The sequence below is a fragment of the Antedon bifida genome, chromosome 7 (assembly GCF_963402885.1).
Source record: "Antedon bifida chromosome 7, ecAntBifi1.1, whole genome shotgun sequence".
NCBI lineage: Eukaryota > Metazoa > Echinodermata > Crinoidea > Comatulida > Antedonidae > Antedon > Antedon bifida.
Genome location: NC_136232.1, coordinates 15,107,471 through 15,123,586, shown reverse-complemented (window position 1 = coordinate 15,123,586; position 16,116 = coordinate 15,107,471). Strand labels below are relative to the sequence as shown.

General features: G+C 33.7%; 1 protein-coding gene and 1 pseudogene across 2 annotated transcripts in view; one reads left to right on the top strand and one right to left on the bottom strand.

The window, feature by feature from the left end:
- Positions 1-986, bottom strand: part of LOC144849186 (translocation protein SEC63 homolog) — a 41,583-nt gene extending 40,597 nt beyond the window's left edge. Inside the window, exon 1 of the mRNA XM_078706220.1 lies at positions 812-986. Within this exon, the coding sequence (XP_078562346.1) occupies positions 812-929 (118 nt within the window). The 5' untranslated portion in view covers positions 930-986. The remainder of the gene's footprint in view (positions 1-811) is intronic.
- Positions 962-15,891, top strand: LOC144848249 (protein FAM184A-like; annotated as a pseudogene). Its single transcript, XR_013613835.1, has 15 exons — positions 962-1,048; positions 4,011-4,873; positions 5,182-5,251; positions 5,598-5,779; positions 6,439-6,645; positions 7,147-7,431; positions 7,758-7,879; positions 8,254-8,404; positions 11,912-12,124; positions 12,825-13,106; positions 13,730-14,044; positions 14,557-14,664; positions 14,996-15,005; positions 15,130-15,234; positions 15,372-15,891. The product of XR_013613835.1 is annotated as a protein FAM184A-like (transcript).
- The last annotated feature ends 225 nt before the right edge of the window (positions 15,892-16,116 follow it).

Here is a 16,116-nt window from a genome sequence, read left to right as displayed (position 1 = left end):
CTTTATATCTCATTTACATACTATCGAATCTTTATACAGTGGGTATTGCATTAATAATTTACGTACGGTATTGCCGAATCTATATATCTGAATATTTAAATATCTGAATGGCATAAAATGATGTAGGATTGTAAATAAATAAATTGCTGTCATGTTATTGTAAATAAATTTTAAAAATATATAATTCTTATTAATTGGCTTATTATATTATATATTAATATACAATTATTTATTAAACATTTATCATTTAGAACAGATAAAATAAGTAATCATCGATTCGGCATTTCGTTTAAAAGAATGTATCACATTCAATCTGTAAAAAAAAAAGAGAATAAAAGCGCACACGGCGTTCCACATAGATTACCATTATTGAACTAGCGGCCGCTTCGACCGTAATCCACTATAAGTTTTATAACTAGGCCTAGGTAAGAAAAACTGTCCAAACATACGACCTAACTAGGGCCAGGCCTAAGTAAAGAAAACCTGTCCAAACAACGACAATCAAAGATTAAAGCACATATGCCGATGGGCCAATCAATGGCATTGTAACAAAACAACGTCGACGACAATCAAAGCGCATACAGCGTCCCATACAGATTACCGTTATTGAACTAACGGCCGCTTTGGTTGGCGGCCGCTTCGACCGTAATCCACTATAACTAGGCCTAGGCTAGGCCTTAGGCATCATAGGCTAGGCCTACTACTAGTTAGTAGGCCTACCTAGGCATAGGCCTAAACACATAGGCCTATGGCCTAGGAGGCTAGGCGGTGCTAGGCCTAGCCTAGGGGAATTACCGGCTAGGCTACATACTTTCTTTTTTACTGTGAGGAAGTAACCAATATGTTATCGGAATCAAAAACAAAGCATAAAAAGAGACTAGAAAATATAACGATGTTCCCCCTGACTCATCATATTCAAATTGTGCCATATTGAGTTCTTTCAGAGAGTGGATCCGTCAGCATGCAACAACAATCGATCAGCATCAAGCCAAAGAACATCAGAATCAGATTAATGAGCTCTCCCAACAGCAGTAATGTTTTCCATGCGGTAGGGCGCCGCCTACGTCGGGATGTCTATAACTTTTTGTGACGGTCACAATATTTAAGCCTGGACGATCGCGACCGGTAGGGTTTTCATGATAAAAATGTTATAACATGTTAACATTTTAAATGCTATTTAGATATTTAAATATTCGTTTTATGGAATTTATTTAGCAAAAAACTGCCGAATAGACAGTTCGCGTCAACCGGGCGCGTTTTTGTATCACGAAGAAGAGGCCTAGTTCAATAATATTTCAATATTATTGTTTCTGGAAGAAAAAATAAAGTTTAATTGAATTTAACATTTTAGCATAATAATAAAATGTATCTTATAGTAATTGATGTAAATTATTTACATCATACAAACATTACTTTATTTACCGGGCGTAGATCAAGACAAAATACTAATATTGAGTTGACAAATTTAGACCAATCTCGCTTATATGTATCCTAGCTAAGGTAGCTGAGAGCTTCATTAATTAAAAAATGGCTCTTAGCAGATAGCGAGAAAAATATGGTTGCCGTAAAAACTTTTCAACAACCCATAATTTGGTTGATCTACTAAATGTGTTCTATGAAGGTAGTAACATTCCCAAATCTGTTGGTCAGTTAGTTTTAACTGACTTTAGAAAAGCATTCGATTGTGTTGACAACACAATAGCAGTTTATAAATTAGCAACTCTTGGCTGTAGACCTGAAATTGTACCGTGGATAATTAGCTTTTTGTCTTACAACCCAACAAGTACGCTATATAATAAATCCACATTATCAACGAGTGTTACTCATCTAACATGTGGTGTCGCTCAAGGCTCGCTCCTTGGGCCAATGATCTAACTTAACCCAACTAAATGTAAAACTATGTATTTTAACTTAATTAAGAAATCAAAATGAGCAAGAACCCCTTTGATTGGTAATGATACAATTGAAATTGTTAATGAAACTAAGTTAGGCCTACTAGGTCTATGGATACAAGCTAACCTCAAATGTTAAAGAAATTGTATCCAAAGCCAGCAGACGCCTGCATATATTGTGTAGATTAAGAAAGTTCAATCTTCCGAAATATGATCTTGTAGATGTATTTAAGAGTTACATAAGACCAAGTGTTGAATATGCTGTCCCAGTATGGCATTCTAGTCTCACTAAGAAACAAAGTGATATGATAGAATCTGTCCAAAAGAGGACACTCAATGATCTTTCTCTATTAATATTATTCATTTAGAAGCGAGATAAGGTATGGGACTGCACTTTTTCTATATCTTTCAACTCTGCATTTGGGTTGTTGATAATTTACACGTCTTAGTTTCATGTTACTTATATTCTTCACTGGAAACCATTTTCCAAAATGAATACTTTTCAAACAATATTTAGAATATGCAAATATCCTTGTAATTCAGCTTTGGCTGCGATGACGATATTTGAAATAAATGAAATGAAAACTCTCGTTTGGGTTTAGATTTTGTTGCTAGATTCATCGTTTTTATTTATTTTATTTTATTTTATGTCTTTAGGCAATGTGGCCAAGGATTACCAATAGTAAATTAATCACTGTCCTATCAGATAGGTGGTAATCCCCCTGATACAGGGGCTATTTTGTGAACCAGTTCACCGAGGTAACCTCCTACTACCTACTCTTCTCGAATACTGAACAAGATGGCGGCCGTAAATGTGTTCAAAAACATTATTTAATATAAAAAATAATAATCTAAAATAATACATTAAGACCACAAAAATTACAACACACATTCTTGTATGCACAGTGAAGTTTTTATAAAATTAAATATATTGTTAAAGATGTATTGAAGGTCAAAATATTCTAAATTTAAATTGGCCATATCAAAGTAATATTAAAGTTATTCACTTTAAGTCGAAAATTCGAGTCAAAAAAAAACAATTTTACGTAATTAAAAGCTAAATCAATTTGTTTTAGTATTATTATAATTAAAATTTTAATATTGTTATTGCGGTCAGTCTAATTACCAAAAACAACCGAAAACAACCATAAACAACTGAAAACAAAATAAAATAATCTAAATACCGAAAACAAATTTTGTATAATATTTTACATGTCGCCCTCTATTGATGGGTGTTTCTAAAGACCATAACACTGAGAGAAAACCGCCCGCGCGGAAAAGCCAAGAAAGACCCTACGAAATGGTAGTGTGCACAAAATACAACTAAAAATCGTACAAACAATCAATGATAACATCGCATTTACTTACAGAATCTATAGAAATATTTTAATTTTAGTCTTTCGATTTTTATCCAGAAACGAACGCATTTACTCATCACAATAATTGGGAATCACGTGAATCCATTTAGTATAGAAAGTAGGCCTAAATTGAATATGGTTAATCATGATCAACTTAATTATAGATTTTCAAAGATAATAATACAAAAATGATATTTTTAAGAATATTGATAATATTAGGAACTATAAAGTATACTTAAAACCAGCTCACGATAAAGGATTCACAATAAAATCTATTCAGTAAAATTACCGTAGTCGAGTAAATAACGTACGTTTTTATCCTTAATCACTTCAGTATTAACTTAAGTGACGAAACCGGGGACGAAAACACAAAGTTAGGTAAAATCATCCTTTTTTTTTTAAAAGACTAAAAACGAAATGTATTTCATTGAATTTGTACGATTTTGAGTTGTATTTTGTGCACACTTACCATTTCGTAGGGTCTTCCTTAGCTTTAGCGCGCGCGGTTTTCTCTCTGTATGGTCTTAGCTTTAGAAACACCCATCAATAGAGGGCGACAATAACAAAAATATTATACAAATTTGTTTTCGGTATTTAGATTTTTTTATTTTTTTTTTCGGTTTGTTTTCGGTTGTTTGTGGTTGTTTTCGGTTGTTTTTGGTTGTTTTCGGTTATTTTCGGTTGTTTTTGGTTGTTTTCGGTAATTAGACTGACCCCTGTTATTGTTAATAAATAAAAAACAAAACTTTTGAATTTCCAGGTTATTTATGCACTGAATACAAAAAACGATGACCATGATGCAGTCATTAAACAACTCAAAATTTCTCATGAAAACGAGTTACAACAAATTATTTCAGAAACAAAGAACAAACTTACAGGATATAAAAGCAAAATTAGTGGTGAAACAGAACTGAGGAAGCGTATAGAATCTCTAGAAGCGTGTATCCAAGAACATGAACGACAACGCAAAAGCGCCCTCGATCAGTTTACGAAATACAAACATAAATCTGTTGAAAGTGAAAATAAATTAAAATCTGAACATTCTCACAAACTATTAAGTCTTTCAAAAAATGTTTCTGAAGTAAAGAAAGACTTTGAAATGCAATTAAAATCTTTTGAATCTATGAAAGATAGATTTGAGAAAGATAAAGAAGCATCGTTGGAAGAACTACGACGTGCACATACGAAAGAAATTGATGAGTTATTAAAAGTACAACTTCAAACTAAATCTGGAAGTATAGATGAAAAAAATAAATTAGAAGAACTTTACTCAAAATAGATTGCAACTTTAAATTCCGAATATGAACGTTTAAAAGCTGAAAAAATCAAATGACTGAAGATTACGAGTTGAAGCTTGGGAAATTGCAGACTTTCCACGAAAAAGAAATTGCAGTGTTACGAGAAGAAGAAGAGAAGGAAAGAATTAAGCAAGTGAAAGAAAATGAAACAATTTTACAACGAAAATTTGGTGACAAAGAGCGAAGTTTAAATTTAAAGATTGAGGATTTGAATTCACAACTTTTGTGTGTTGAAGATGATCTTAACAATTATAAAGGAAAATTACAAGATGCAGAGCAGGCCTTAAAGCAAAATACTGGCGATTCAGATTACTTAAATAAACAGGTTAGAAACTGGTCTATAATTTATATTTCATTCAGATTTTAATTGTTAATTTTTTATTCTGTTCATCATAAGTCTATTTACTGAAAAGGGCTCTTCACACCACCAAGTATTGTCATTCATTGATTCATTGTCATTTTGTTGATTTTTTGTGATTTACATTTCAGAAGAATGTACCATAGAGGTATTATACAACTAGAAAGGGAAATAAATATTGATACTGTACATTATTATTAACAATTTAAATTATAACTTTGTTTACAGTTGTTGAAATCTAAAGATCTTGAAACACTGTGATTAAACTGAAAGAGATTGAAGTACAGTTAGCAGCATCTAAAGAACGATTCCAGTTACAAGCTCTTGATATGGTCAAAAAACCAAGTAAGTGAAAAGTTTAAATTTAATAGAAATCTCCATACTACAGTAGAACCCAATATGATAGGACACCTTCAGGACCCAACAAAGTGTCTCCTTATAAATACTGTAGAGGTGTCTCATGAACATGGGTTGTCCTCTGAATATGAGTTTTTCCGTACCGTTAAACTATATATTTCTCCTTTGTTTGACAGTAACGTGTACTGTCCCCTTAATAGAGGTGTCCCAAAAAAAGGGGTTCTACTGTATCCCTTTTCAGTTTCATGTTATTAGTTTCTACATTGTGAGGGAAAGAGATGCTCAGTATATAAATAAATATGACAAATTTAAACTTTCTTTTTTTTATTTAAAGGTTTGATAGGGTCACTAGAAGCGTCTCAACTAAGTAACGAACAAACTATTGTGGATCTTAAGACACAGCTAAGAAAGTTAAATGACAAGTTAGCATGGCTGGAAAAAGAAAGGAACAATTTGGAATCAACTAAACACTCTTTGTCTGAACAGCAATCAGCGCAACTTAAGTCTCTTGAAAAGGTAGGTAGCAGTTTATGGTGTGCACAACAATTCAGTTTATTTTCTTGTCTTGTTTTTATAGACATAGATCAACTTTATTCGTCAAAAATTGAATATTTTTGGAAATTTTCTTCCTTGAAAAGAAAAGAGAGTTTTATGAATTTGTTGGATACTTGTCTTTTAAAAAAAATTTTAATCTATGTACAAGATCATTACATCCAACTATTTACCAAACTATTTACACTAATATAATCAAACATCGTATTCTCTAAAAAAAAACATTTCCAACTAAAGCCGAAGTATAGTCATGTCCCGGGACCACACTCTATTAGTCACCATGGATAGACTTTCTTCATCAGTGAATTTTTGGGAGCAGGAACACTAGTAGACCAAACCCAGTACCGTTTTTGATTTTGATCATTAGGGAAATCTCCTTTTATTACACAACATTGGATATACCTACTCAGTTACATACACTCCCTGGTACACACAAATAGAATAATAATACTTCTAAAAGCTCTTATCTAGAACTATATTATAATATTGATGACATAAAGTTTGTGGTACACATATATTTAGTTCTGAAAAGAACTGTTGAGTTATATTATAATAACAAGATCATGTGATCTGTACCCAGTATTCATGTCAGCGGCAGTCACAATAGATTTAATTTTTCTTAGGCTCTTGAGGAATTAGCAGTTGAGAAACAAACGATGAAAGAACGCTACGAGAAAGCATTGACATCAGCTGAGACAAGCAGGATAGATGGTTTAAAGAAAAACAAAGAAGAATTTGAAAAAATAATAGAAGACCTTGAAAGAAAACATAAAGAAGAAAGAGATAGGAGAGATAAGAATGCAGAACAAGAAATAAAGGAGCTGAAAGAGGTAATGTTCCGTCATATTGGTTAAACTATAAACTACTACTTCTACTCCATCAGCTACTGTACAGCCTTTCAAAAAGCTCTCTTGCTGATGGTACTCATCTTCTTTAAATCAAGAACAATTTGTAATGCACCCTTGTTGTCTTCAGTTCACTATTTTTGGTTCTTCATCTGCATCCAGTATAACTTTGTTATGGGCTAATTTTGATCCGCTTACATTTTATATATAGTATACTTCTAACGCTCTGTCTACACTATCAAACTAGTTCGACAAAAAGTGTAATGTGCCCAAATATGGTAGTGATATGACATCATCATGTCCATATATGGACATACATTTTTTTTGTTACATACAATTCGATAGTGTTGACAGTTTTTTTTCTGATCCCTGAAACAGTTCTTATTTATTGTTACCATTTAAGTTATTGTAAATGTACACTGCTTTTATTTCTAGAATTGTTTTTAAATAATTTTCATAATAGTAAACATTACACTTCTTTTATAGGATCTTGAGAAGAAACTAGAACAAACATCTTCCCGTCTAAAACTAGAAACGGAAACTTTACAGACCAAGTTAAACGAGACTCAAACGTCTCTTGAAGCAAAGCTGCAAACATCTGAGAAAGAATGTGAAAGATTACAAGCTATTGTAGATAACCGTGAACAAGGGCTAGGCTCAGCCACATCAGAGATTGAGACACTTGGCAAGGATAACATTAAGCTGAAGACAGAGCTAGATGCTGCTAGAAGTCAACTAAAGAATGCCAAGAACAAATCTACACAATTACAAGTAAAGTCTATTATGACTTATTATTTTATTATTTTAATTGTTTTTAATTTTTCACACAGGGTGCCAGTTGATATTCAGGTACCCTATTAAATTCTACTAAAATACACATTAAAGAACGAAAAAAAAAAAGTTTAAAAAAAGGACTACTAAGAAAGAAACTACACTAAAATTATAATAATTGCTTGCTAATTCAATAGGCCGTCTTCCAATTATTTATTACTTATTTCTATTTTCATTCAATGGTGCAACAGAATCAGAGCATTTTTATAATCTTTATGCTATTAGTGTAAACACACATTATCTAGTAGTATTTTTTGATCTTCCAGACTGAGCTTGATAGACTTAAGAAAGTTCATGAAACAAACTTAGCAAAGGCAAGAGAAGACTTGAAGAACCAGTTGGATTCATTATCTACAAATCTGGATGGAAAGTGGACCGATACATTGAGGTAATTTTACATATTTTGTCTAGCAATTTTGGTGGTCACTAGTGCAGTTGGATAAACTCTTTGCTGTAGGTGCCAATAATCAACTAAAGCTCTGTCTACACTCTATCAAACTAGTTTGTCAAAAAAGGTGTGATGTGTCCAAATATGGAGTGATATGCCCAAATATGGTAGTTATTTGACATCATCGTGTCCATATATGGGCATAAAGTTTTATTGTGTAGGCAGAGCTTAAGAAAAAATAATGATGTTTTTATTGCAACCGTGTATTATGACAGTATGTGAAGGGCCGCTGAATATGAGCTTATAGAAATGAGTACTATGTAAATGTTAATCCTAATGTTATATAAATTTCACTTATGTAATTTTGATTTTAGGCGTGAATGTGAAAAATTGAAAAGTGAACTTATTGAGCAACACCAAGAAGACAAGAAGGCTGCCCTCAATCAGATGACCTTGATAAAAGGTCAAGAATTAGAAACGCTTAAAGAAACATGGCAGCAAAAAGTGCATGACCTTCAACAACAAGTAAATCAAAATGATTTTGTTTATTCTACAGTTTTTTATGAATTTTTAAATAATTGAAAAGAATGTTGTAACATTTGGCGCTACTGCAGTTTCGCACCACACCTTTATATCTTCGATTTCTTACCAAAATTTTCTTTTTTCACACTCACAACATTATTATGTAACAAGTCTATACGATTTGACCACTTACGATGTAAATTTCCCAAAAAACAATATAATTTCAACGATACTTGGCTCGCTGTCATCAACGCGACAATTGCTCGCCATTTTCGTTCAACAACTAATTGCCAGAATGTTTCATTTGCCCAAAAATTCATAACTATACAAACTATAGAGGGCAGTGTTATAAAATCTAGTTAGACTTAAGTGACGAAAAAAACCCAGTACAGTAGTTGTAATTCAATGACATGAAAATGCACTAATAACACAAACAAAAAGATATTTTCTATAACTTTTAATACTAATATGCGTACGTACGTACGTACGTCACAACATATTATGTTAAAATATTAAAGTTTGTCGCAGCTGAACTAGAATGGTTTATAGATAAACATTAAACAAAATCGAATGTCTTTGGTCAGAATATGGTGAGATTAACAGCTATGATTTTATGGTCGTGATAAATAACTCAACTATAACGGTTGCATATTGTTTATAATATTAATGGAAAATTCACTAGATAAAAATAACAGACAACAGCATTGTTTTAAAAAAACAAAATGTTTTTAAAGTTCAGGCGTTTGTCAGCAGATAATGTTACAGAGGATAGAGTTCCGTGGCTATCTGATTCCATAAATGAAAAAAAGGCGCATCGCTAAATCGCATAATATCGCTAAATACCACATGAATTCTGCGAGGTAATCAGCTATCATTGCTCTGTTCGTTGGACCGTGCATAGCCTTCATCTTGCTTTTTGCCCTCTTCCACATAGATTCCACCCGATTGGTGGTAACTCCCGTTTGAGGGTCGACAAAGTTTCTCGTATGGTTCACCGTCCCATGGACGTAACCATGGTTGGCGAGTTGACCATATGCGGCCCACATGTCGGACCAAATTATTGATCCCGGACGTATTCACTGCGTGATTATCGGAATCAAAGTTGCGGCGTTTCTTCGTGGCACTGGTACCAGTAGACCAAGATGGGTGGCCGGTTCATATGCTCCAAAAATCCACTGCTCTGGTACAATCCTTCCTGCGTGATTTTTCCTTTTTGCGAAAAGAGATTCGTCGATCTCGACCAATATTCCCGGACCTCCGAGCTGTTGTGGGTGGTTTACGAGGTAGTTTGCAGCAACGTCTCTGCAGAATTGCATCCAGTCCACTACAGTATGATCTGACCCAATCTCGAGTTCTCCCTTTACTGTTTCGTATGAGGATCCTCTGGATCGTCCACAGTTGGTTGACCAGATGTAGGTTAGACCAACAATCTGCCAGAGTTCTAGGTGGCTCTTTTCAAAGAAACTTCCCTTTCTTATATTGACCGTTTTTCGGCATTGGCGGTTTGGACATCTCCACGTTACTTGGTCAATCGATCGAGCATATACCTTTTGTTCACACTGGACATTGCATGTCGGACACTCCATGTTTAAAGCCAACAAACCATATCGCCGACACCAGTTTATTAAACCGTTTCTGTCGTCCCGAAACCTACGGCCAATTTGTATTAAAGTGATAGATTGAAACTCTTCTTCTTCTGGTAAATTCGGATGTACTGCTTGCTGAGCCATGATGTTAATAAATGTGAGTTTGTCGTGTGTTGTATTTTTTTAAAAATTGGACACCAATGATAACGAAAAAGCGCGTGCATTTTTGTAAATATTCGTTCTAAAAAATGTCGGTCCTTCCATTTGGTTTATTTCGGCGTCGTTGATGATACGTAACTTTAGTTATAAAGTTTGTAAATAATGTCAATTATAGTTCCGATGTCGGCAAAGTTGAACTTTGGTTTATTCGGCGTCGTTTCATGTCATGCGTAAGTCGGTATTGTTTTTAGTTAAAGTTTGTAAATATTTTTCAATTATAGTTCCCGAAATGTCAGCAAAGATGAACTTTCGGCATCGTAGAGCTTGGTTACCATTAGAGATATGTGGCATGGGCGTAGACGCAACACAAGCGAGTTGACCAATGACAAAGGACAGTTGGTTCGAATCGCTTGTGATGATTGGTCAAATCGCTTACGTATCGCTTACGTCCAACCTATGCTTACACGTAAAGGACGGAATCAACGCGACTTCGGTTGGTCTATCACGTCGTAATGTTTTATCATATTGTTGTGTGGAAAGTAATGTTTTATAGTGTAGCTTGAGTTAATTTGTTCTAAGTTTAAAAGAAAAAATTTCAAAGTTGTTGGTGACGCATTTTGCGAAAATTTAAAGCCTGTAATATATATTAAGATTTCATGTCACTCCTTAGTCTAAGTCATTTCCTTTTATCATACAAGATACAAGATACTACACTACTACTACTACTAGAATTAATGTCGGTTGTCAGCAAATCCGATTAAAAGATACATAATTATATAATATATATATATAATATATTTAATATATTTAATAAATATATATAAATATATAATATAATAGATTTAATGTTCTTTGCCTGTTGTAGGCAAATTACATTAAATCGAAACTGGTGTCACATCACCCTGACGAAGGGCTATTGTTGCCCGAAAGCTCTGCAAACTTTTCTGGCTGTTTTATTTTATCGTTTTGATTTAGCTTTTCGCTTTTTTTTTGTATCTCAATTGAGATAGTAACAGCCACTGATACCCACAGCATTGCCATTTTTTTCAGTATTTTGCCTTTGGATTTATATATATATAATATATATAAACGAACTAAAAATGACAAAAAATGCAAAAGTGTAAAACAGTAATATTAAAAATCTTTATCTCGGACTACACCAATTTTAAGAAGCAGCGCTTAGATCCTGCTCTCACAGAATTAATGAAAAGAGCATGGAGGGATTCTCGTGTCTTCTCCGTTGAATAACTGCCCTCTATAGTTTCAAAATAAAAATTAAAAGAAATACTGTACATTGATTTCTGGCAATTTTCTGATTCTAAAATGGCCCTTGTTTGTGGAAGTTTTCGAGAAAAAGATGCTGTTTTGAAAGGCAGATTTTGTGGTGAAACAGGTACTTTAGCGGTGGCTAATTCATGTAAACATGTTACATAATGACCCAACATGGTATGTTGTGAGTATGAGAGAAAAATTGGATGAGAAATCGAAGATATAAAGGTGTGGTGCGAAACTGCAGTAGCGCCGAACATTTTAAATACCTAAAGTCTTTTCCATTGCTTATTTGATGCTCTATAGTTAAGCTTGGTTCCCACTAGCGATGCAACGCAAGGATGCAACGCAACGTAAGTGCATTGATCAATCACAAGCAATGGATTATTCGAACAGTGGCTTGTCATTGGTCAACTCGCTTGCGTTGCGCGTACGTCCTTGCTTAAACGAAGTAATTAGCACTAAATACCTTTATCCTTTTTTTTTTTTTATATAGATTTCATCTTTAAAAAATAATTTAAGTAAGAAGTCGGAATGGGCTTTGGACGAGATGAGTAAATTACAAAGCAAAGCCGATGGTGAGGTGAAGAGACTTGAGGCGAGAATTGAAAAGTCACAAAAAGAATACGATGCAGAAATGGAGAAGTTAAAGAAAGCAGCGGAAGAAGAAAAACAGAAACTGGAAGATGATAAATTAAAAAGGATTAAGGTTTGTTTTCCTAGCTAAATTGTTACACAAAATAAAACATTTTTTTTTAAAATTTAAAACATATTTATACAGGATAAAAATATATCAGGTATAGATGATAGATGTTTTGCATATGGTCCTGTTTATAGAAAATAAAAGGTTAAAACATGCATAAAAACCCTTTAAAACAATACAAAGACAAATATATATAATTGTTTATATATATAAAAGTATCTCTTTGGAGATCTCGCCTCGTGAATAAAAATACTGAAAGATGAGGGGGTATCAATTTGATCTCTGTTGCGCGTGCGTACAACTGAGGACTAGTGCTGTTCCGCCGTACCACGCGGAGAATGTTAAAGAGTCGCTATCCAATCGAGTTAGAACAATACCATGAAAGCCCCAGTGGTCTAATGGTTAGGGCAACTGCATATCAAACAGACGGTCCGAGTTTGAGTCTCGGTTGGGGCGACTTTTTCTCATTCTCACAGATTACCTCATCTTTATCGTTTCAAATTAATTAATTAAATTTCAGTATATCACCGGGCGGTTTAAAATTAATGTTCTTTGCCTGATGTGTTTATATATATATGTACATTGGATATTTTAGATTGATAATTTTTGGAAAAACATTTATCTGTGTAATTCAATGCACTGTATGTTAATCTACATTAAGGCTTGCAGTAGAATGATTTTACCAGTAATTTGTCTTTTGTTTTAGACGATTGAAGCGGAATTGGAGAACAGTTTATCTGAGAAGCTTAGTGCTCAAGAAAAGGCCAGCAAGGCAGCAATGCTTGAAGCTAAGACAGAAGCAGAGAAAGAGAAGTGGGCCTCGTTGGACGCTGCAGAAACCGGTCATAAACAGATGACAGAGAAGCTCAAGATAGAGTTGTCACAGCGACATATGGCAGAGATAGATCAGATCACTAAGGCACATAGAATGCAGATATCGGCAGCTAGAATGGAACTGGAGAGGGCTGTAGAACTTAAACAAATGCATGTAAGCACTGTTTACTAATCTAAAGAATATCTAAAACTCTGTCTACACTATCAAACTATGTAATTTGCTCATATGGACATGATGATGTCATATCACTACCATATTTGGGCACAACACACTTTTTTTGTCAAAGAAGTTTGATAGTATAGACTGAGCTTATTGGTCATTTTTGGAAAAAAATCCCTGAACTATATAGTTCAGGGATTTTTTCAAAAACGGCCAAAAAGCTCTGTCTACACTGTCAAACTTTATGTGACAAAAAATGTGATGTGCCCATATATGAACATGATGACATGACATGATGTCATATCACTAGCCATATTTGGGCACATCATACTTTTTGTCAAACATATAGTGTACACAGTTATTTACAGAGTATAAGTATACACAGTTTTGTCAATGCGAAGTATTATAATTTGACCAAATCTAAAGGGTGGATTCATTTCATTTATTTCGTCTTTTATAAATAATAGAAAATCACGATTGTAGTCCAAAGTTTTTTGTCCAAATTTAGCATAAATTAGGGAGTGTGGAATTATATTTAAGCATTGAATTATACTCAGTCATATATACAGTATTTAGAAAAAAAATCTCTTTCTAAGGTACAAGTTTTTTCTTTACAGGAAAAAGAGAGTAAGTTACGTATACATGAAATGCAGGACGATCTACAATTCAGACAAGCTCACATTGAGAGTATGCACAGCGAGATGAGAGGACTGAAGAACAACATCGATGAGCTGACCAGAACACTGGATATTGAAGGTCAAAAGTAACGCTGATGGTCAGCTTAGAAAGCATGAGCAGAAACTACAAAAATCGCATCAGAAACAGTTGGATGAAGTGGAAGCTGATTATTTAAGGGAAAAACAAGGAATGTTAGCCGAGTTCAATCAGGCACAAGAACTTCTTAAGGATAAAATATCAGCCCTTCAAATTATGTAAGTATAATATTATGATAACAAATTCACATATTTGCAATCAAAAAATGTGAAGGGCCCATATATGGACATGATGATGTCATATCACTACCATATTTAAGCATATCGCTACCATATTTAAGCATATCACTACCATATTTAGGCATATCCCTACCGTATTTGGGCACATCCAGCAGTTAGTTTACCATCTTGTAATGAATTTTTAATGACTGTGTTGGAGAACTGAGTAGTGAAAATGTTTCCTATCATCTTCATTCATTTTTGGTTATTTTTAGAATATTTCATTGTTCTTTTTTTGTGTGAAGCTCTGTGTACACTATCAAACTTTATGTGACAAAAAAATGTAAATGTCCATATATGGACATAATGATGTCACATCACTACCATATTGAAGCATATCACTACCATATTTGGACACATCACTTTTTTTGTCACTAGTTTTGATAGTGTAGACAGAGCTTTAGCTGTTGTTTGGCACTATATAAGACAGTTATTCTTATGTTATTGTGTAGGCTTGAGGAAGCAGAGGAGAAGTATATGAAGAGAGATTCTCGACCAGAAGACTTGGAAGAAATCTTTAGAATGAAGTACAAGTTGACAGAACAAGAGCAGTTGATGAGGTATGGCACGCTACTCCTGCATCAAGTAGTTCTTTATTTTGTGTGTGTATACTATTTACACATGATATGAAAAGAAAAATAAATGAATGAGAATTAAGTCTTTGGCCAATAATCGCTCTGATCAGAGAAGTTTTTGAGTGCGTTATGTTGCAAGACGTCTATTGTCCGGGATAGTGATTAGGAAACTGTGGATCCATTATTGTGTTGTTATTGGGATAGTTGCATGGCTCAAAACAAACACTCCCATCCTAACGTTTTTGTGAATATTATATATAAGCAATAAACCAGCTGTACGAGACCGCCACCACACTGACTAATTCCAAATAATCAGAATGATGATTGTAGGAACTTAATGATGACGAAGAAGCACAGTGTTTAAATGTTATAATGATTATAGTAATATAAACATAACAGTGGATATTTTAGAGATTCAACTCATCATTTAATTCTAATTTTTTTTAATAGGAAGAAAAGCGCTACTACCAAATGGAATTGGTAAATCGTGAAACAAATTTCAATAAAGTTTTCAACTCTAGTCCAAACATTGGTGTAATGAACCCATTGTTAAAGGTATGTCATTATATCTGAATATATAACACTAGCAAAGCTTCTTAAATACAGTTGACAATAAACCCTCATTATTATACTCTTGTGTCAAATGAAAAAGAACAAACAAAATATGAATGTTTTTAAAAATCATCTTACAGAAAAAGAAAGGTGACAAAGCTCCACCAGAGAGATTTGCAAGTTCTCAAAGTTTGTCCAGTTCCAGCAGTGTCAACGGAAACAGCAACCAGCGATTAGTTCCGCTTCCCGATTCACTAGTGCACGACCTAAAATTAAACCCCAATCGTCCTTTACAGCTGCCACGCTCCCACCCGGCAGATCAAAGAAATTTTTAAATATTTGATATAGCTGTCTAAATATTAATGTAAATAAGTATATTTTGTAAATCATATAAAACAGCTATAAATTGTAAAATATTTTATGCAGTGTATGTGAAAATAGGACAGAGAACATTTGGTGCTTTCGATGTGGTTCGTATAGTACCTTATCCTTGTATGTTGTTTGTGATATTTATTATTCACTTAGCATAGACAAATTACCATGTTGTGCCTAATACCAGATTTTTGTATTTAAAATGTACATATAATATGACATGTGTTTTTGTAATTGTTTAATTTCATACTCATCCAACAGCGAATAACTCGTCAATTACAGGATGGATAAACTATTTTATAATTTACCATGCGCCAGTAAGGCAAAAGGCACACCACAATAAAGACGACCGGACACGTAAGACTCAAGTGTAATAAGATCTTTATTCGTCAAAACCAAATATCACAACAATAACATAACAACCAGCGGCCATGATATGTGTGTCAAACCAGGTAGGGGGCGCTAGACTGGCGTAATCATTTTTTTTTTTTTTTCTTATAAAACACAAAAGTC